This window comes from Macaca nemestrina, chromosome 2 (assembly GCF_043159975.1).
Source record: "Macaca nemestrina isolate mMacNem1 chromosome 2, mMacNem.hap1, whole genome shotgun sequence".
Lineage (NCBI taxonomy): Eukaryota > Metazoa > Chordata > Mammalia > Primates > Cercopithecidae > Macaca > Macaca nemestrina.
The window spans coordinates 114,259,622-114,282,171 of NC_092126.1; the positions used below are offsets into that span (position 1 = coordinate 114,259,622).

At 36.7% G+C, this 22,550-nt stretch overlaps 1 protein-coding gene across 11 annotated transcripts in view; it reads left to right on the top strand.

The window, feature by feature from the left end:
• Nucleotides 1-22,550, top strand: part of LOC105480503 (dedicator of cytokinesis 3) — a 647,888-nt gene that overhangs the window by 61,894 nt on the left and 563,444 nt on the right. For all 11 annotated transcript variants that reach the window (XM_071091780.1, XM_071091778.1, XM_071091779.1 and 8 more), the window contains exon 2: nt 15,108-15,191. In XM_071091780.1, the coding sequence (XP_070947881.1) occupies nt 15,108-15,191 (84 nt within the window). The remainder of the gene's footprint in view (nt 1-15,107; nt 15,192-22,550) is intronic.

The window sequence follows — 22,550 nt, forward strand, 5'->3', positions numbered from 1 at the left end:
CCTGTCAGTTAATTCCTTATCAGATATATGATTTAAAAATATTTTTTCCCATTCTGTGGATTGTTATTGATGTAGCCTTTGATGCATAAAAGTTTCAAATTTTGATGAAGTCAGACTCTTTTTTTTTTTTTTCCCCCTGTACTTTTGGTCATGAAGAAATCATTTCCAAGCCCAGTGTCATGAAGCTTTTCCCTTTTGTTTTCTTCTAAGAGTTTTACAGTTATAGCTTTTACTTTTAAGTCTTTGAGCCATTTTTAGTTTATTTTTGTATATGATGTGAGATAAGGGTCCATCCAACTTACTCTTTTGCATGTGGCATCCAGTTTTCCGCCACCTTTGATTGAAAAGACTGTCAGTTCTTTGTTGAATGGTCCTGGCACTCTTGTCAAAAATCAAGTGATCATTTATTTGAGGGTTTGTTTCTAAGATCACAACTGATTTTTATATGCAGATGGTTCTTGACTTAGGATGGTTTGTCTTAGGGTTTTTGGACTTCACTATGGTGTGAAAGTGATGTGAATTCAGTAGAAATCATACCTTGAATATTCATAGTACCATTCTGTTTTTCACTTTCAGTATAATGTTCACTAAATTATATGAGACATTGAACATCTTATAAAATAGGCTTTGTGTTAGATGATTTTGTGCAGCTGTAGGCTAATTGAAGTGTTCTGAGCATGTTTAAAATAGGCTAGGTTAAATTATGATGTTCGGTAGGTTAGATATTTTAAATGCATTTTCAATTGAAGATATTTTTAACTTACGATGGATTTATCAGAATGTAACCACATTATTAGTTGAGGAGCATCTGTACAGATTGTGTATCCTGCAATCTTGCTGAACTAGTTTGCTATCTCTAATAGTTTCATGCGGATTTTTTTTCTTTTCTTTTTTTTTTTTTGAGACGGAGTCTTGCTCTGTCTCCCAGACTGGAGTGCAATGGGGTGATCTCTGCTCACTGCAAGCTCCGCCTCCCAGGTTCATGCCATTCTCCTGCCTCAGCCTCCTGAGTAGCTGAGACTACAGGCGCCTGCCACCATGCCTGGCTAATTTTTTGTATTTTTAGTAGAGACGGGGTTTCACTGTGTTAGCCAGGATGGTCTCGATCTCCTGACCTCATGATCCTCCCACTTCAGCCTCCCAAAGTGCTGGGATTACAGGAGTGAGCCACCGCACCTGGACGGATTCTTTATTTAGAAAAAAAAATACACACAAGATCCTGTCATCTTTAAATGGGAGTGGTTTTGTACCCTACTTTCTGATCCTGATCTTACAAAGCATTCAGTTTTTCTTTAGTAAGTGTGATGTTACCTCTGGGTTGAGGAAGTTATATTGTATTCCTAATATTCTGAGTTTTTTTTTAATCATAAAAGGGCATTAGATTTTGTCAAATGTTATTTCTGCATCCAGAATAAATCCCATTTCATCACATGTAATCATCTTTATATGTTATGGATATTTTTTTCCTTGTGATATGTTTGTTTGGTTTTGTCATGAGAATAAGTAATAATTGCCTTGGGAGTTGTTCCTTCCTTTTTTTATTTTTTTGAAAGTTTTTTTGAAGGATTAGCGTTCTTTTTTAAGCATTTGGTAAAGTTCACCAGGACAGATGCCCCTTGAATTACAATGGGGTTATTTCCTAATAAGTTCATCATAAGTGGAAAATATTGTTAAGTTGAAATTCCATTTGAAAATACCCTGATAAACCCATTGTAAAGTCAATAAGTTGTAAGTTCAGATGCTTTTCAACTTACAATGGGGTTATATCTCAATAAACCATTGGAAAGTTGAAAATTATATTTCTAACCATTGTTAAGTCAGGGACCATCTGTCTGGTCTTGCACCTGTGAGAAGCATTGTGATTACTGCTTCAGTCTCTTTTCATATTAGAGATCAATTCAGATTTTTCTGTTTCTTCTTTTTTATTTTTATTTTTGAGATGGAGTCTCACTCTGTTGCCCAGGCTGGAGTGCCGTGGTGAGATACTCGGCTCACTGAAACTTCTGCCTCCTGGGTTCAGGTGGTTTCTACTGCTTCAGCCTCGTGAGTAGCTGGGATTGCAGGTGCATACCACCACACCTGACTAATTTTTGTATTTTTAGTGGAGTTGGGGTTTTGCCATGTTGGCCAGGCTGGTCTCAAACTCCTGACCTCAGGTGAGCCACCTGCCGCGGCCTCCCAAAGTGCTGGGATTACAGGTGTGAGCCACCGTGCCTGACCTCTGTTTCTTCTTGAGTCAGTTTTGATCATATGTTTCGTTTTAGAAATTTGTCCATTTAATCTAGCTTATCGAAAATTTTGGCTTGCAGTTGTTCTAAGTATTTCTTTTAAATATTTTTTATTTTTTTAAATGTTGGTAGTAATAGCTTCACTTTCATTCCCGATATTAGTAATTTAAATCTTCTCTCTCTTTTTCTTGGTCAGTCTGGTTAAAGGATTAATCAATTCTACTGATATTTTCAAAGAAAGTAACATTTGGTTTCATCAGTTTCTTTGCTCTGTTTTCAAATTGACTATGGATATTGGTCTATATGTATACAACCCTTAGAGCACTTGTTCTCACCAAAATGCTAATGGTCTTGAACAAGTTTATATTCTCAGGACATATTTCTTTGTTTGCTGTGATCAAACACTGTTTAATTAATTCATTATTTGTAGGTGGCTTTCCTTGTATGACTAGCTAATGAGCTACTCAGAAATTTACTTTTGCTGGTTTTATTTTCATTTCTATTTTTGTGACATTCTGTGATGAGATGTTGTATTACATTTTTTTTTTCCTGATAGATGGTTTCCTGTGAATTGGGAATATTGTGCTTAGTGCTTAGTCTGGTAATGCTAACATGTATTCTTTTAGCACAGATTTCATATTATTGAATAATAAACAAATAAATATTACAGAAGCTGTATACAATTGGCCTTTCATACCCTTGGGTTCTGCATCTGTGGATTCAACCAACAGCAGATCAAAAATAGAAAACATAACAATACCATGATAAAAAATACAAAATTATTACAGGCATACAGAATTTATACTGTATTAGGCATTATAACTAATCTAGAGATGGTTTAAAGCAAACAAGAGGATGTGTATAGGTTATTTACAAATACTACACCATTTTATATCAGGGACTTGAGCATCCATGGATTTTGGTATCTAGGAATTCCTGGAAACCATCTTCTATGAACACTGAGGGATGACTGTGTGGAATTATGCTGTAAATACTGTTTATAACCCTTTCTACTTAACATAGTATGAAAAAAATTGAAGTTAATAAATATCTACAAAATTTAAGAATTAGCGGCTCAGTATGATGACACATACCTGTAGTTCCAGCTGCTTGGGTGAGGCAGGAGGATCACTTGAGCCAAGGAGTTTGAGACCAGTCTGGGGAACATGACAAGACCCCATCTGTTTTTTTTTTTTTTTTTGAAACGGAGTCTCGCTTTGTTGTCCAGGCTGGAGTGCAGTGGCACGATCTCGGCTTACTGCAAGCTCCGCCTCCCGGGTTCACGCCATTCTCCTGCCTCTGCCTCCCGAGTGGCTGGGACTACAGGCACCTGCCACCGCACCCGGCTAATTTTTTTGTATTTTTAGTAGAGACGGGGTTTCACCGTGTTAGCCAGGGTGGTCTCTGTCTCCTGACCTCGTGATCCACCTGCCTCGGCCTCCCAAAGTGCTGGGATTACAGGCGTGAGCCACCGCGTCCGGCCAACCCCATCTCTTAAAATTTTTTTTTTTTTTTTTTTTTTTTTTTGAGACGGAGTCTCACTCTGTTGCCCAGGCTGGGGTGCAGTGGCCGGATCTCAGCTCACTGCAAGCTCCGCCTCCTGGGTTTACGCCATTCTCCTGCCTCAGCCTCCCGAGTAGCTGGGACTACAGGCACGTGCCACCATGCCTGGCTAATTTTTTTGAATTTTTAGTAGAGACAGGGTTTTACCACGTTGGCCAGGCTGGTTTCGAACTCCTGATCTCAAGTGATCTGCCCATCTCGGCCTCTCAAAGTGCCGGGATTACAGGCATGAGCCTGCATGTCAGGCCTTTCTTAGAATTTATATAGTATCTGACAGACACAGTGGGGAACAGAGCCAAACAATCTATTAACTTGTAGATTTATTCTTCATGATATGCCTGCAGATAAAGTATAGGCCTGAAAATGGATCCATGATTATAGGGAGAAAGCTCTACTCTATTTCAGGCTCCCTGCTTTTCTAGCAGGCATAATTTATTTTTTTTCTCCTCTTTTTATATTAATTAAAAAAATTTAATTCATTTTTTAAAGTTTATTTTTAATCGACACATAATAATTATGCATATTTATGGGGTACAGTGTGATGTTTTGATACATGTACACATTGTGTAATGATCAAATCAGGGCTGTTAGGTTTTCCATCACCTCAAGCACTTGTGATTTCTTCCTGGTGAGAACATTCAAAATCCTCTTTTCTAGCTATTTTGAAATATACAATACATTATTGTTAACTGTAGTCACCTTACTATGAAATAGAACACCAGAATGTATTCCTCCTATCTAACTGCAACTTTGTTTGACCAAACCTCTAACCATTCCCCATCCCTTAACCACCCCCAGCCCCTGCCCCTGCCTTTGGTAACCACTGTTCTGTATATGTCTGTGGGATCAACTTTTTAAAACTCCACATGAGTGAAATAATACAGTATTTGTCCTGTGCTTGGCTTATTTCACTTAATGTCTTCTCGTTTCATCCATCTTGTTGCAAGTGATAGGATTTCATTCTGTTTTTATGGCTGAATAGTATTCTATTGTGTGTATATATATATACCACATTAAAAAATTCATTCATCCTTTAATGGATACTTAAGTTGATTCTATATCTTGGCTCTTGTGAATAGTGCTACAATAAACATGGGAATGCAGATATCTCTGACATACTGATTTAATTTCCTTTGGATATATATGCAGTAGTGGGATTGTAGAATCATATGTTATTTGTATTTTTTAAGTTTTGGAAGAGCCTCCATACCATTGTCCTGAATGGCTGTACTGATTTACGTTTCCACCAGCAGTGTATGAGAGTTTCCTTTCTCTTCACATTCTCATCAGCAATTTTTTTTTGTCTTTTTGATAATTGCCATCCTAACTGGGATGAGGTGATAACTCATTGTGGTTTTGATTTACATTTCTCTGATGATTAATGATGTTGAGCATTTTTTGATATGCCTGTTCGTCACATGTATGTCTTCTTTTGAGAAGTCTTTTGTTTATTTTTAATTGGATTTTGTTTTGCTGTTGAGTTGAGTTCTTTATATTCTGGATATTAACATCCCTTGTCAGATGCATAGTTTGCAAATATTTTCTCCCATTCTGTAAATTGTCCTTCACTCTGTTGTTTTCTTTACTGTGCAGAATTTAGTTTAATGTAATCGTTTTTTGTTAAACATTTCTGGCCTGTGCCTTTGCCAGACTAATATTATGCATTATTTCTCCCATGGTCTTTACTGGTAGCATTCAATAATATTCAATATCCCTTCATAATAAAAACTCTAAACGTGTTAGATATATTAATGGAAGGAACGTACTTCAGCACAATAAAGTCCATATATGACAAACCCATAGCTAACATCATACTGAATGGGGAAAAGTTAAAAGCTTTTCCTTTACAATATGGACCTAGATGAAGATGCCCACTTTGACCACTCCTGTTCAACACAGTACTAGAAGTTTTGATTGAGCATGGTGGTTCACACCTGTAATCCTAGCACTTTGGGAGGCTGAGGCAGGCAGATCACTTGAGGTCAGGAGTTCGAGACCAGCCTGGCCAACATGGTGAAACCCTGTCTCTACTAAAAATGCAAAAATTAGCCGGGTGTGTGGTGGTGGGTGCTTATAATCCCAGCTACTTGGGAGGCTGAGGCAGGAGAATCACTTGAACCTGGGAGGTGGAGGTGACAGTAAGCTGAGATTGTGCCATTGCAGTCCAGCCTGGGTGACAGAGTGAGACTCTGTCTCAAAAAAAAAAAAAAAAAAAAAAGTTTTAGCCAGAGCAGTTAGTCAAGAGAAAGAAATAAAGGGTGTCTAAATTGGGAAGGAGAAAGTCAAATTGTCCCTGTTTGCAGATGACATGATCTTATATATTGAAAACTACAGACTTCACCAAAAAAACTATTAAAACTAAGAAATGAGAATTCAGTAAAGTTGCAACATACAAAGCTTTTCCTCTAAGATCTGAAACAGGACAAGGATGCCCACTTTCACCAGTTATTCAGCATAGTACTGGAAGTCCTAGATAGAGCAGTCAGACAAGAGAAAGATATAAAGGGCATCCCAATTGGAGAGGGAGAAGTCAAATTATCCATATTTGCAGATGATATTATCTTATATTTGGAAAAATCTAAAGACTCCAACAAAAAAACAATTAGAACTGATAAATTCGGTAAAGTTGCAGGATACAGAATCAACATACAAAAGTCAGTAGCATTTCTATATGCCAAGAGTGAACAATCTTAAAAAGAAAGGAAAAAGTAATCTCAGTTGCAATAGTTACACCTAAAATTAAATAGTTAAGAATTAACCAAAAAAAGTAAAAGATCTCCATAATGAAAACTATAAACACTGATGAAAGAAATTGAAGGGGACACAAAAAATGAAAAAAAATTCCATGTTCATTGATTGGAACAATCAGTATTTTTAAAATGTCCATTCTACCCAAAGACATCTACAGATTCGAGACACTGCCTATCAAAACAGTGATGACATTCTTCACAAAAATAGAAAAAAAAAATCTCAAATTTATACGGAACCACAAAAGACCCAGAGTAGCCACAACATTCCTAAGCAAAAATAACAAAACTGGAGAAATCACATTACCTGACTTTCAGATTATGCTCCATATAGACGCACAGACCAATGGAACAGAATGGAGAACCCAGAAACAGGATTTGTCTAACCCTAACCCTAGCTGTAACCTCAACTGACTGGTTAGGGTTAGGGTTAGGGTTAAGGTTAACACACCTACAGCGAACTCATTTTCACCAAACATGTCAAGAAATACACTATGGAAAAGATAGTCTCTTCAATAAATGGTGCTGGGGAAATTGGATATCCATATATAGACGAATGAAGCTAGACACCTATCTCTTGCCATATACAAAAATCAAATCAAAATGGATTACAGCCTCAAACTATGAAGCTACTACAAGAAAACGTTGGGGAAAATCTCCAGGATATTGGTCTGGGCAGAAACGTCTTAAACAATACCTCAGAGCACAGGCAACCAAAGCACACATGGACACATGGGATCACATCAAGTTAAAAAGCTTCTTCACAGCAAAGGAAACAATCAACAAAGTGAACAGACAACCCACAGAATGGGAGAAAATATTTGCAAACTACCCATCTGAGAAAGGATTAATGACCAGAAAATATAAGGAGCTCAAACAACTCTGTAGGAAAGAAATCTTATAATCTGATCAAAAAATGGGCCAAAGATTTGAGCAGACGTTTCTCAAAAGAAGTTATACAAATGGCAGGCAGGCATATGAAAAGGTGCTCAACATCATTGATCATCAGAGAAATGCAAATGAGACCTACAATGAAATATTATCTCACCCGAGTTAAAATGGCTTATATCCAAAAGACAGACAATAACAAATGCTGGTGAGGATGTGGAGAAAAGGGATCCCTTGTATGCTGTTGGTGAGAATGTCAATTAGTACAACCACTATGGAGAACAGTTTGGAGGTTCCTCCAAAAACTAAAACTAGAGCTATCAGCCAGGCGTGGTGGCTCACCCCTGTAATCCTAGCACTTTGGGAGGCCGAGGCAGGCGGATCACGAGGATCCAGGAGAATGGCGTGAACCTGGGAGGCGGAGCTTGTAGTGAGCCCGGATCGCGCCACTGCACTGCAGCCTGGGCGACAGAGCGAGACTCCATCTCAAAAAAGAAAAAAAAAAAAAAAAACAAAAACAAAACCCAAACCCAGAACCTAGAGCTACCATGTGATCCAGCAATCCCACTGCTGGGTATATACCCCAAAGAGAGGAAATCAGAGATATCTGCACTCCCATGTTTGTTACAGCACTGTTCACAATAGCCAAGATTTGGAAGCAATCTAAGCATCCATGAACAGATGAATGGATAAGAAAATGTAGTACACATACACTACAGAGTACTATTCGATCATAAAGAAGAATGAGATCCTTTTATTTGCAACAACATGGGTGAAACTGGAGATCATTATATTAAGTGAAATAAACCAGGCACAGAAAGACAAACATCACATATTATCACTTATTTGTGGGATCTAAACATCAAAACAACTGAATTATTGGAGACAGAGTATAGAAGGATAGTTACTAGAGGGTGCGAAGGGTAGTGGGTGGCTGGGTGAGGGGAGGTGGAGATGGTTAATGGGTACAAAAAATAGTTACAAAGAATGAGCAAGACCTAATGTTTGATAGCTCAACAGGGTGACTATGGTCAGTAACTTAATTTACATTTTAAAATTACTTAAAGAGTGTAATTGGTTTGTAACTCAAAGGATAAATGCTTGAGAGGATGGATATTCCATTCTTCATGATGCACTTATTTTCACATTGTATGCCTGTATCAAAACATCCCATGTATACCATAAGCATATACACCTACTGCGTATCCACAAAAATTAAAAATAAACGTAAATTAACATACAAAATCTGTAACATTTATATATGCTACGAATATTCAGTCACAAGAAAACAATCTCATATACAATAGCTAAAACAAAAAATACCTAGGAATAAATTTAACCAAAGAGGTGAAAGATTTCTACAATGATAAACTAATGCTATTAATGACAAAAACTGAAGAGGACACACATAAATGGAAAGATCTCATGCTCATGGATTTGAAGAATTAATATTGTTAAAATGTCCATACTATTTCAAATGATATACATATTCAATGAAATCCCTATCGAAGTACCAATGACATTCTTCACATAAATAGGAAAAAAAAATCCTAAAATTAGTATGGAACCACAAAAGACCCTGAATACCTAAAGTAATGTTGAGCAAAAAGAACACAGCTGGAGGCATCACACTACTTGTCTTCAAAATATACAATAAAGCAATATTATCCCAAACAGTGTGGTACTAGCATAAAAGCAGACACATAGACCAATGGAACAGAATAGGGAACCTAAAATAAGTCCACAATTACAGCCAACTTAATTTTGGCAAAGGTGCCAAGAATACTGATTGGGGAAAGAATGGTTTCTTCTATAAATTATGCTGGGAAAACTGGATATTCACATGCAGAATAATTAAACTAGACGTCTATCTCTTACCATTTACAAGAATCAACTCACAATGGACTAAACCCTTAAATGTAAGACCTGAAACTCTAAAACTACTAGAAGAAAATGGGAAGCACTTCATGACATTGATCTGTATTAGTTTTTAAAAAATAATTTGAAAGCCAATGTAGAAGGAAGATTGTTATGGAAATGGGAAGTTTACATGGGTTCTCTGAATACACATGAAACACTCAATTTTTTTTTTTTTTTTTTGAGATGGAGTCTTGCTTTGTCGCCCGGGCTGAAGTGCAGTGGCACAATCTTGGCTCAGTGCAAGCTCCGCCTCCCAGGTTCACGCCATTCTCCTGCCTCAGCCTCCTGAGTAACTAGGGCTACAGGTGCCTGCCACCACACCCGGCTAATTTTTTTGTATTTTTAGTAGAGACAGGGTTTCACGGTGTTAGCCAGGATGGTCTCGGTCTCCTGACCTTGTGATCCACCCGCCTTGGCCTCCCAAAGTGCTGGGATTACAGGCGTGAGCCACTGTATCTGGCCGAAACACTCAATTTTAAGCAATGAAGGCTGTTGTTAATTTACATGTTCTTGTTAATTAGTGATGTAGATAAGAAGACAGGAGTGGTGGTGAGTGCTCCGGAGATTGAAATTTAATAGTAAGGGCCTCAATAAAGAGTTTGTTAAAGAGTAAAAGAACTGCTGATGTTAAATTCTTAAGTGCTTATGCAATTCATTGTAGTTTTATTTATGAGCCATGCTTAGAATACGTCTTTGATCTTAGACAGCTATATCATTGTTAATTTGTGGCTACCTGCAATGACTTGAGACTACAGAACCTAATCCTTTCCCCTCCCCGTTGGAGGGTTCGATGCAGTAAATCCTAGGGTAGACCATTTCTTTTTCTCTTGGTAGTCAGAGTAAGATACCGATGAGTATCTGATGTTTCTTAACAGTTCCCAAGTCTGTACAATATTAAGTGAGAGCTTGGTATAACTGTTTTTTAAAGTTTTAAAAAATTTGAGAAGTTTTTGTCCAGAATTTATTTTCCAAATACATTTAAGAATTTAATTTTATTAAATTAATTAAATTGTTTTAAATTTGAGAATTTAAAACATTTACAGATTTATAATGCTACAAGTATTTGAAAATATAGCCAAATATTCCCACAGTATACAGATTACCAATAACAGGTTTGATGTCTTCAGCAGAGATCAAATATAAATATACACATATATACACATGCAAATAGACTCATGGTATATACATTTTTTTCACAGCTTATTTTCTTTGCAACTGAAAGGCTTGATATCTCTTAGTATATGTTCACCTCCTTCATCCTTTGCATTTTTATACACATTTTAGAATCAGTTTATTGATTTCTACAAAAAAGTTTATTAGGATTTTGATTGGGATTGCAGAGAATGTAATGATCAATTTAGGGAGAATATATATTTTTATGCTATTGAGTTTTCTAATTCATTAATATGATGTATGCTTTTATTAGGCTTTTAATGTCTCTAATATTTTATAGCTTTTTGTGTAGAGTTCTTCTACATGTCTCATTAGACTTATTTCCAGTTACATGGCATTTTTTGATATTGTTTTAAGTGGTGTATTTTTCAAAACATTTAATTTTCTAATTGTTTATTCATGTATAGACTTAAAAATATTCACTTTGTATCTAGTGACCTTGCTACAGTCATGTATTTGTTGTAATAGTTTATGTCTATATTCTTTTTGACTTTTTTGCATACACAGTCAGACCTGCTGATGAAGACAGTTTTATTTCCTCATTTCCAATTATTACACCTTTAATTGCCTTATTTGTGTTGACTGGTCCTGCATACAGTGTTGAATAGAAATAGTAACAGTGACTGTCCTCTTCTTGTTCCTAATCTTAGTGATAAAATGTTTCATATATCACCGATGTATATGATGTTTGCTATAGACACATTGTAGATGCTCTTTATCAGATTAAGGAAGCTCTCTTCTAGTCTTATTGTGTTAAGAATTTTTGTCATGAGTGGACTTTGAATTTTATCAGTTTTTTCATACATAGAGATGATCATATGATTTTTTTTCCTTCATTGATTTTCTAATATTAAACCAATCTTGCATTCCTGGAATAATCCCCAACTGGTCATGATGCTTCATCCTTTTTATGCATAATTGGATTGGATTTGCTTTGTATTTTTTAAAAAATATTTTTGTTTATATTAATGAGAAAGATTAGCCTGTAATTTTCCTTTCATCTCATGTCTTTCTCAGGCTTTGCTATCATGCTGAGTTCAAAATGAATTCCCTCTTTGGAAGAGATTATTTATGATTGGTGTTATTTTTTTCAGATATTTGGACAGATTCACTGATAAAGTCATCAGGACCTGGTATTTCATTTGTGGGAAGTTTTTAATTACAGATTCACTTTACTTTAATAAATATAGGACTATTTAAATTTTTAACTTCTCTGCCAGTTTTTGTAGATTTTGCCTTGCTGTAAATTCATCTCTCATGTACAATTTCAAATTAGTTGGTATAACTTTTGTTGTGTAATATCCTTTTATGATGATTTTAATGTTTTGATTGCTGATATTGATAATTTGTTTCTTTTCTTTTTTTCCTAATTAGTTTTTCTAGATATCTGTCAATGTTAGTGTTTTCAAAGAACCAGTTTTTAGATTATAAGACTTGATTTACAGTAGCGGAAGTTCTTTAAGATTGACAGGGAGTTTCTTCTTAGTTTTTTCAATAGTTTTGAGAGTACAGGTAGGCTTTGGTTACATGGATGAGTTCTTTAGTGATGAAATATGAGATTTTAGTGCACCTGTCACCTGAGCAGTGTACACTGTATCCAATATGTAGTCTTTTATTTCTCAGCCCCTTCCAACCTCCCTCCACCAAGTCCACAGAGTCTGTTATATCACTTTGTATGTCTTTGTGTCCTCATAGCGTAGCTCCCACTTGTAAATGAGAATATGCGGTATTTGCTTTCCCATTCTTGAGTTTCTTCACTTAGAATAATGCCTTCCAGCTCCATCCAAGTTGCTGCAAAAGATATTATTTTATTCCTTTTAATAGCTAAGTGGTATTCCATGGTGTGTATATACCACATTTTCTTATCCACTTGTTGGTCAGTGCGTATTTAGGTTGGTTCCATGTCTTTGCAGTTGCGAATTGTGCTGCTATAAACATGCATGTGGATGTGTCTTTTTCATATAATGACTTCTTTTCCTTTGAATGGATACCCAGTAGTGGGATTGCTGGATCGAATGGTAGATCTATTTTTAATTCTTTAAGGAACCTCCATACTGTTTTCTGTAGTGGTTGTACTAATTTACACTCCCACCAGCAGTGTAAAAGTGGTCCCTTTTCACTACATCCATGCCAACATCTATTGTTTTTTGATTTTTAAATTATGACCATTCTTGCGGAAGGTGGTGTCTTATTGTGGTTTTAATTTGCATTTCCCAGATGATTAATGATGTTGAGCATTTTTGTTTTTCATGTGTTTGTTGGCTGTTTGTCTATCTTGTTTTGAGAACTGCCTATTTATGTCCTTTGTCCACTTGTTTATGTGATTTTTTTTTTCTTGCTGATTTGAGTTCCTTGTAGATTCTGGATACTAGTTTTTTTGTCAGATGCATAGTTTGCAGATATTTTCTTTGTGGGTTGTCTGTTTACTCTGTTGATTATTTCTTTTGCTGTGCAGAAGCTTTTTAGTTTGAGTAGGTTCCATTTATTTGTTTTTGTTTTTGTTGCATTTGCCTTTGGGTCTTACTCAGGAATTCTTTGCTTAAGCCTATGTTCAGGAGAGTTTTTTTCGATGTTATCTTGCGAAATTTTTAAGGTTTCAAGTCTTGGATTTAAGTATTTTATCCATCTTGAGTTTTTTTTTTTTTTGTGTAGAGATAGATGGGGACCCAGTTTCATTCTTCTACGTGTGGCTTGTTAGTTTTCCCATCACCATTTATTGAATAAGGTGTCTGTATTAATCCGTTTTTATGCTCCTGATAATGACATACCCAAGACTGGGCAATTTACAAAAGAAAGAGGTTTATTGGATTTACAGTTCCATGTAGCTGGGGAGGCCTCACAATCATGGTGGAAGGTGAAAGGCACTTCTCACATGGCAGCAGACAAAGAGAAGAGAGAATGCAAGCCAAGCAAAATGGGTTTCCCCTTATCAAACCATCAGATCTTGTGAGACTTTTTAACTACCATGAGAGCAGTATGGGGAAAACTGCCCTGATGATTCAGTTATCTCCCACCAGGTCCCTCCCACAACACGTGGGAATTATGGAAGTACAATTCAAGATAAGATTTGGGTGGGGACACAGAGCCAAACCATATCAGTGGTTTTTTTTTCCCCAGCTTATGTTTTTGTATGCTTCGTTGAATACCATTTGGCTTTATTTCTGGGTTCTCTATTTTTTTTTTTTCCATTGCTTATTTTTATTCCAGTATCATGCTGTTTTGGTAACTATAGCCCTGTAGTATAATTCAAAGTCCCATAATGTGATACTTAATATTGCTTTGGCTGTTCAGGCCTTCTTTTGGTTCCATGTGAATTTTAGGATTGTTTTTTCTAGTTCTTGGGGAAAATGATGATGATATTTTGATGGGAATTGCATTGAATCTGTAGATTGCTTTTGGCAGTACAGTCATTTTTACAATATTGATTCTTGTTATCTGTGAGCATGGCATGTGTTTCCATTTGTTTGTGTCATCTGTGACTTTTTTTTTTTTTTTTTTTTTTTTTAGCAGTGCCTTGTAGTTTTTCTTGTAGAGATCTTTAATTTCCTTGGTTAAGTATATTCCTACGTATTTTATTTTTATTTTTTGCAGCTGTTGTAAAAGAGATTGAGTTCTTGATTTGATTCTCAGATTGGTTTTTGGTGTATGGCAGTGCTACTGATTTGTTTCATTGATTTTGTACCTGAGACCTTACTTTACTGAATTAGTTTATTAGATCTAGGAATCTTTTGTATGACGGGTTTTCTAGGTGTATGATTATATCATTGATGGATAGTCACAGTTTGTCGTCTTCTTTTCCAATCTGGATGCCCTTTATTTCTTTCTCTTGCCTGATTGCTCTGATTAGGTCTTCTAGTATTATGTCAGAGACAAGTGAAAGTGGGCATCCTTATCTTGTTCCAGTTCTAAGGGGGAATGCTTTAAACTTTTCCCCATTCAGTGTGATTTGATTGTGGGTTTGTCATATATGGCTTTTATTACTTTGAGGTAAGATGGGGCTTTTCTTTATTCTTTGTATTCTTATATGAATTTTGGAATCAGTTTGTCAATTTCCTTAAAAAAGTTGTGGGATTTTGATTGTTATCTATAGATTTTTTCTGTTGTGCATTTGCTTTCTATTTCATTAATTTCTGTTCATCTTTATTATGAGATTTTTGCTTTTCAAAGCATGATCAAATTTATTTGACGATTCTTTTAAAACATATCTATTTGTTTGCTTGTGGTAGATAAGAAGCTCCTAATATTATTTTTTTTCTTAAGTAATTGATACAAACTTGCTGAAAAAGGACACTTGAACACAGGGTATCCAAGGGACAGAGACTCTGTTAATAGAAATGTTTTTCTACAAGCAGACATGAACCCACCACTCATGGATAGCAGTTTTCCCACAATGTGTCTTATTGTCCCAAACTGCTAATATTATTTTTCAAAATGTAGATTAAATGGAAAGGGGTTTACACTTTAGAAAGAGGAATTAGTAAAGAAGGGAAGGTATACATTTAAGAAAATTTAGTGCTTAATTCAGTGACTCTGACCCTGTCTCAGTGTTTAAAAATGCTAATTGGTGTGTTTATCCTTGCTTTTCTAGTGATATGCAGCTTTCGAGGATCTGTCCCTCAAGGGTTGGTCTTAGAAATAGGAGAAACAGTCCAGATTCTTGAAAAATGTGAAGGTGAGTATGGACCTACAAAGCGCATAAATTGTGATCATTTTTGGCAGTATTATATACATTTATTTTGTGCTAATAAGATTATAAGCAGTAATTCTGGAGCCGTAATTAGTCACATGATGAAATAGTGTTATATAAAATTCTTTCTGATCTATGTTCAGCATAAAGGTGTGAGCTTTTTTGATTCTAATGTATTAGCAACAATTAGATAATTAATTTCTGGCTGTCAGAACATGTTTTTTACATATATTTATGGGGTACATGAGATACTTTGGTACAGACATACAATGTGTAATAATCGCATGGTAAATGTAGTATCTATCACCTCAAGCATTTACTTTTTTTTGTGTTGCAAAAGTTCCAGTTGTACTCCCTCAATTATTCAAAAATGTGCAACAAATTATTGCTGACTGTAGTCACCCTATCGTGCTATCAAATACTAGATCTTACTCATTGTATCTAACTGTATTTTGTGCCCTCTTATTTATTTTTTACAAATAGGTAATCTACCCATGCTTAGCTGCCTTTGAATAGAACTACCTTATAGTCCATTCATTTGTGCGTTTCCATCTGATTGACTGGGCATCTTTAGTCCTAATTAAAACAAGCCCTTAAATATTTTTTGATTTTTATTTATAATTTTTTTTGAGAGGGAGTCTTGCTCTTGTTGCCCAGGCTGGAGCGCAATGGTGCAATCTTGGCTCACTGCAACCTCTGCCTCCTGGGTTCAAGTAATTCCCCTGCCTCAGCCTCCCTAGTAGCTGGGATTATAGGCACCCGCCACCACATCCAGCTAATTTTTGTAGTTTTAGTAGAGATGGGATATCACCATGTTGGCCAGGCTGGTCTTGAACTCCTGACCTCAGGTGATCCACCTGCGTCAGCCTCCCAAAGTGCTGGGATTACAGGCGTGAGCCACTGTACCCAGCCTAAATACGTTTAAATGTAGTTTGGCTTGACGGCTATCCTCTTCTGTGGCATATATGGGTATTTCTACTGTAACATTTACACATTCTTGAGATGGATCATGTTCTCCAGAATCTGTACTTAAATCTATAAGATATGTGGGAAAAATAAATTTAGAGAGAAATTACACAAAATCAGAGTATTAACAAAAGCAAAATTGATGCCATGGGAAATAACTTGGGCAGCCTGGACTAGCAGTTCAGCATGGCTACAAGCCGTCTCAGATGATATAATGAAGTAGAACTGTTGCAGTGTGGGTATAGAACCAATGTATATGGGAGTGGAGCTCTAATCTAGTTGGGTTACTGTTAAGAGGGGTATGGGGGGACATGTAACCTACCATGACCCAGGAATCATATATATTTAGGAATGCACTTTTTCTGGAAAGTGAGCTACATCCGTTTAAAATTTTTTAAAGAACAGAAGTATAAATCAGCACCCTTTTATGATAACAACTCTAAGGAAACTGAGAATAGAAGGTAATTTTCTTTATCTAATAAAGGGTAGCTACTAAAATACCTGTAGCAAACATCATATTCAGTCGTAAAATATTGAAAGAGTTTTCACTGAGATCTGAAAGTGAGACAATACCTACTGTCTTATTCTGTTTATTTGTTGTTATAAAGGAGTACTTGAGGCTGTATAATTTATAAAGAAAAGGGGTTTATTTGCCTCATGGTTCTGTAGGCTGTGACACCAACTTCTGCTTCTGGTGAGGGCCTCAGGAAGCTTCCACTCATGCCAAAAGTCAAAGAGAAGCCTGTATGTGCAGAGATCACATGGCAAGAGAGAAAGCAAGAGTGAGGGGCGGTGCCAGGCTCTGTTTAAAATTTGTATTTTTTAATTGACAAATGATAATTGTATTCATGGGTACATAGTGATGTTTTGATACATATATAGTGATCAGATCAGGGTAACTAGAATATCCATTATCCTAAACATCATTTCTTTTGGTTGAGAAAGTTCAATATTTTGCTTCTAGCTTTTTGAAACTGTATATTATTATTAATTATAGTCATATGGGATAGAACATTAGAACTCATTCTTTTTATTTAGTTGTAATTTTGTATCCTTTGACAAATCTCTTCAAATCCTCCCTTACCCTTCCCCTCCCAGTGTCCTTGGTTCAGGTTTTTTTTTTTTGTTAGCTTCCACGTATGAGTAAGAATATGAGGTGTTTAACTTTCTCTTTTTGGCTTATTTCACTTAACATAATGTCCTCTAGTTCCATTCACATTACTACGAATGGCAGGATTTCAGTATTTTTTTTATGGCAGAATAGTATTCCATTGTGTATATACAACATATTTTCTTCATCCATCTGTTATTTGACACTTAGATTGATTCCATATCTTGAGTATCTTTATTGGTGACAGGGTCTCATTCTGTCAGCACGCTGCAGTGCAGTGGTGCCATCACAGCTCACTGTAGCCTCGACCTCCTTGGGTTCAGGTGATCTTCCCACCTCAGCCTCCTAAGTAGCTGGGACTACAGGTGCACCATGTCACCAGGCCTGGCTAATTTTTGCATTTTCTGGTAGATACAGGGTTTTGCCATGTTGCCCAGGCAGGCTGGTCTTGAGCTCCTGGGCTCTGCCCACCCCAGCCTTCCAAAATGCTGAAATTAGAGGCATGAGCTAGCGCACTCAGCCATATAGTAGTTCTATTTGTAGTATTTTTTTTAATTGGAATATTTATTTATTTTAAGTTTTGATTTAGGTTCAGGGGTACATGTACATGTTGTTATATTTGTAAACTCATGTCACGGGGGTTTGTTGTACAGATTATCTCGTCACCCAGGTATTAAGCCTAGTATCCATTAGTTATTTTTCCTGATCCTCTCCCTCTTCCTACCCTCCATTCTCTGGTAGTCACCAGTGTCTGTTGTTGCCCTCTATGTGTCCATGTGTTCTCATCTTTTAGTTCCCAGTTGTAAGTGAGAATATGTGGTATTTGGTTTTCTGTTCCCATGTTAGTTTGCTAAGGATAATAGCCTCCAGCTCCATCCTTGTTCCTGCAGAGGACAGGATCTTGTGCTTTTCTATGGCTGTATAGTATTCCATAGTGTATGTGTTCCACATTTTCTGTAGTCTGCCATTGATGGACATTTAGATTGATTCCATGTCTTTGCTATTGTGAATAGTGCTGCAGTGAACATACACATGCATATGTCTTTATGATAGAATGATTTATGTTCCTCTGGGTATATATGCAATATTGGGATTGCTGGGTCGAATGGCAGTTCTGTTTTTAGGTCTTTGAGGAATTGCCACACTGTTTTTCACAATGGTTGAACTAATTTACACTCCTGCCAACAGTGTTTAAGCATTCCTCTGTCTCAGCAGTCTCACCAGTACCTGTTATTTTTTGAGGTTTTTGTTTTTTGCATGTAGCTTTTTAAAAAAAATTATTTTTAAGTTAAATTTTAAAATTTCAATGGGGTTTTTGGGAACAGGTGGTGTTTGGTTACATGAGTAAGTTCTTTAGTGGTGACTTCTGAGATTTTGGTGCACCCATCACCCGAGCAGTGTACACTGTACCCAATGTGCAGCCTTTTGTCTCTCACCCACCTCCCACTCCTCCCCCAACCAAGTCCCCAAAGTCCATTGTATCATGCTTATGCACTTGCATCCTCATAGCTTAGCTCCCATTTACAAGTGAGAACATACGATGTTTGGTATTTCATTCCTGAGTTACTTCACTTAGAATAATGGTCTCCAGTTCCATCCAGGTTGCTGTGAATGCCATGATTTTTTTTTTTTTTTAATGGCTGAATAGTCCATGGCATGTGTGTGTGTGTCTGTACCACCACATGTTTTCTTTATCCACTCAGTGACTGATGGGCATTTGGGCTAGTTCCATATTTTTGCAATTGAGAATTGTGCTGTTATAAACGTGCGTGTGCATGTGTCTTTTTTGTATAATGACTTGTTTTCCTCTGGGTAGATACCCAGTAGTGGGACTGCTGGATCGAATGGTAGATCTACTTTTTGTTCTTTAAGGAGTCTCCACATGTTTTTCATAGTGGTTGTACCAGTTTATGTTCTCATCAGCAGTATAAAAGTATTCTCTTTTCACCACATCCGTGCCAGTATCTATTATTTTTTAATTTTTAAATTATGACCATTCTTGCAAGAGTAAGGTGGTATCTCATTGTGGTTTTAATTGCATTTCTCAGATGATTAATGATGTTTAGCATTTTTTCATGTGTTTGTTGGCCATTTGTATATCTTCTTGAGAAGATTCTCAATGGACAATTCTTGAGAATTGTGTATTCCTGTCCTTAACCCATTTTTTGATGTGATTATTTGTTTTTCTCTTCTTGATTTGTTTCACTTCCTTGTAGATTCTGGATATTAGTCCTTTGTTGGATGCATAGTTTGTTAAGATTTTCTCCCACTTTGTGGATTATCTGTTTACTCTCTGCTGATTATTTCTTCTGCTGTGCAGAAGCTTTTTAGTTTAAGTAAGTCCCATCAATTTATCTTTGTTTTTGTTTCATTTGCTTTTGTGTTTTTGGTTATGAAGTCTTTGCCTAAGCCAGTGTCTAGAAGGGGTTTTCCAATGTTACCTTGTAGAATTTTTATGGTTTCAGGTCTTAGATTTAAGTCTTTGATCCATCTTGAGTTGATTTTTTTTTTTTTTTTTTGAGATGGAGTCTCACTCTGTTGCCCAGACTGGAGTGCAATGGCATGATCTGGGCTCACTGCAACCTCTGCCTCACAAGTTTAAGCAATTCTCCTGTCTCAGCCTCCCGAGTAGCTGAGATTACAGGTGCCTGCCACCATGCCTGACTGATTTTTTTATTTTTAGTAGAGATGGGGTTTCACCATGTTGGCCAGGTTGCTCTTGAACTCCTGACCTCAAGTGATCCACCTGCCTCAGCCTCCCAAAGTGCTGGGATTACAGGCATGAGCCACTGCACCCGTCTTTGAGTTGATTTTTGTGTAAGGTGAGAGATGAGGATTCAGTTTCATTCTTTTACATGTGACTTGCCAGTTATCCTAGCACCATTTGTTGAATAGGGTGTGTCCTTTCCCCACTTTATGTTTTTGTTTGCTTTGTCAAACATCATTTGGCTATAAGTATTTGGCTTTGTTTCTGGATTCTCTGTTCTGTTCCATTTGTCTATGTGCCTATTTTTATACTAGTACCATGCTGTTTTGGTGACTATAGCCTTATAGTATAGTTTGAAGTAGGATGATGTGATGCTTCCAGATTTGTTCTTTTTGCTTAGTCTTGCTTTGGCTGTGTGGGCTGTTTTTTGGTTCCATATGAATTGTAAGTTTGTTTTTTTTAGTTCTATGGAGAATGATGGTGGTATTTTGATGGGAATCACATTGAATTTGTAGACTGCTTTTGGCAGTATGTTCATTTTCACAATATTGATTCTACCCATTCATGTGCATGGGATGTGTTTCCATTTGTTTGTGTCATCTGTGTTTTCTTTCAGCAGTGTTTTATAGTTTTCCTTGTAGAGGTCTTTCACTTCCTTGATTAGGTATATTCCTCAGTATTTTATTTTATTTGCAGCTAGTGTAAAAGGGGTTGAGTTCTTGATTGATTCTTAGCCTGGTGGCTGTTGGTGTATAGCAGTGCTACAAATTTGTGTACATCAATTTTGTATCCTGTGGCCAGGCACGGTGGCTCACGCCTATAATCCCTGCACTTGTGGGAAGCCAAGGTGGGCAGGTCACCTGAGGTCAGGAGTTTGAGACCAGCCTGGCTAACATGGTGAAGCCCTGTCTCTACTAAAAATACAAAAATTAGCCGGGTGTAGTGGTGCACGCCTGTAATCCCAGCTATTTGGGAGACTGAGCCAGGAGAATTGCTTGAACCTGGGAGGCAGAGGTTGCAGTGAGCTGAGATTGTGCCATTGCACTCCAGCCTGGGTGACAAGAGCAAAACTCCATCTCAAAAAAAAAAAAAAAAAAAAAAAGATTGTATTCCGAAACTTTTCTGAGTTTATTTTTCAGTTCTAGGAGCTTTTTGGATGGGTCTTTAGGGTTTTTTAGGTATATGATCATGTCATTGGTGAGAAGTGATCATTTGACTGCCTCTTTACCAGTTGGATGTCCTTTATTTCTTTCTCTTGTCTGATTGCTGTGGCTGTTGAAGAGAAGTGGTAAAAGTGGGCATCCATGTCTTGTTCCAGTTATCAGGTGGAATGCTTTTGTCTTTTCCTCATTCAATATAATGTTGGCTGTGGGTTTGTCTTAGATGGCTTTTATTAAGGTAAGTCCCTTCTATGCCAATTTTGCTGAGGGTTTTAATCACAAAGGGTGCTGGATTTTGTCAAGTTCTTTTTACGCATCTATTGAGATGATCATGTGGTTTTTGTTTTAAATTCTGTTTATGTAGTATATCACATTTATTGACTTGCCTATGTTAAACCATCCCTGTGTTCATGGTATGAAGCCCACTTGATCGTGGTGCATTATCTTTTTGATATGCTGTTGGATTCAGTTAGCTAGTATTTTGTTGAGGATTTTTACATCTATGTTCATCAAGGATATTGGTGTGTAGTTTTCTTTTTTTGTTATGTCCTATCCTGGTTTTGGTATTAAGGTGATGCTGGCTTTATAGAATGATTTAGGGAGTGCCTCTTTCTCTGTCTTTTGGAATAGTTTCAGTAGGATTTTTACCAGTTTTTCTTTGAATATCTGATAGAATTCAGCTGTGAATCCTTCTGGTCCTGGCCTTTTTTTGTTGGCATTTTTTTTTTTTTTAATCATTTCTGTCTCACTGCTTGTTATTTGTCTGTTCAGAGTTTCTATATCTTCCTGGTTTAATCTAAGAGGGTTGTATATTTCCAGAAATTTGTCCATCTCCTCTAGGTTTTCTAGTTTGTGCCCATAAAGGTGTTCATAGTAGCCTTGAATGATCTTTTGTATTTCTTCGGTATTGCTTGTAATATCTCTCGTTTTGTTTCTAATTGAGCTTATTTGGATTTTCTCTCTTCTTGTTTAATCTTCCTAATGGTCTTTCAGTGTTATTCATCTTTTCTTTTTTCTTTAATCAACTGATAGGAAATTATAAAATTCCAGAAGTCTTGAGTATTTGAAACTTAGAAAAGTCAACAGAAAATGCAACCAAATTAGGCTTTAGTTTGGTGGTTCCCTTGGTTTAGATGACAGTCCCTCTGTGAGCTCAAGGTCGTCTTCTTGTTCATTTCCTTAGATCTGTTGTTTCAATGACAATGACAGAACTCTTAGTGGAGGCTGAGGAGAGTCTGAGAACTAAAGAAACACCCACCGACTCTCTCTGTGCACATTCACACATGGGAACGTATCTCCTGGAGAACACACTTAAGGAGATGGATGTTAGTGATGCTGTGCTGAACTGTTCTTTGCCAGCTGCCGCACAAAGTTGTTCTCTCTCTGGCCTTTATCATTTA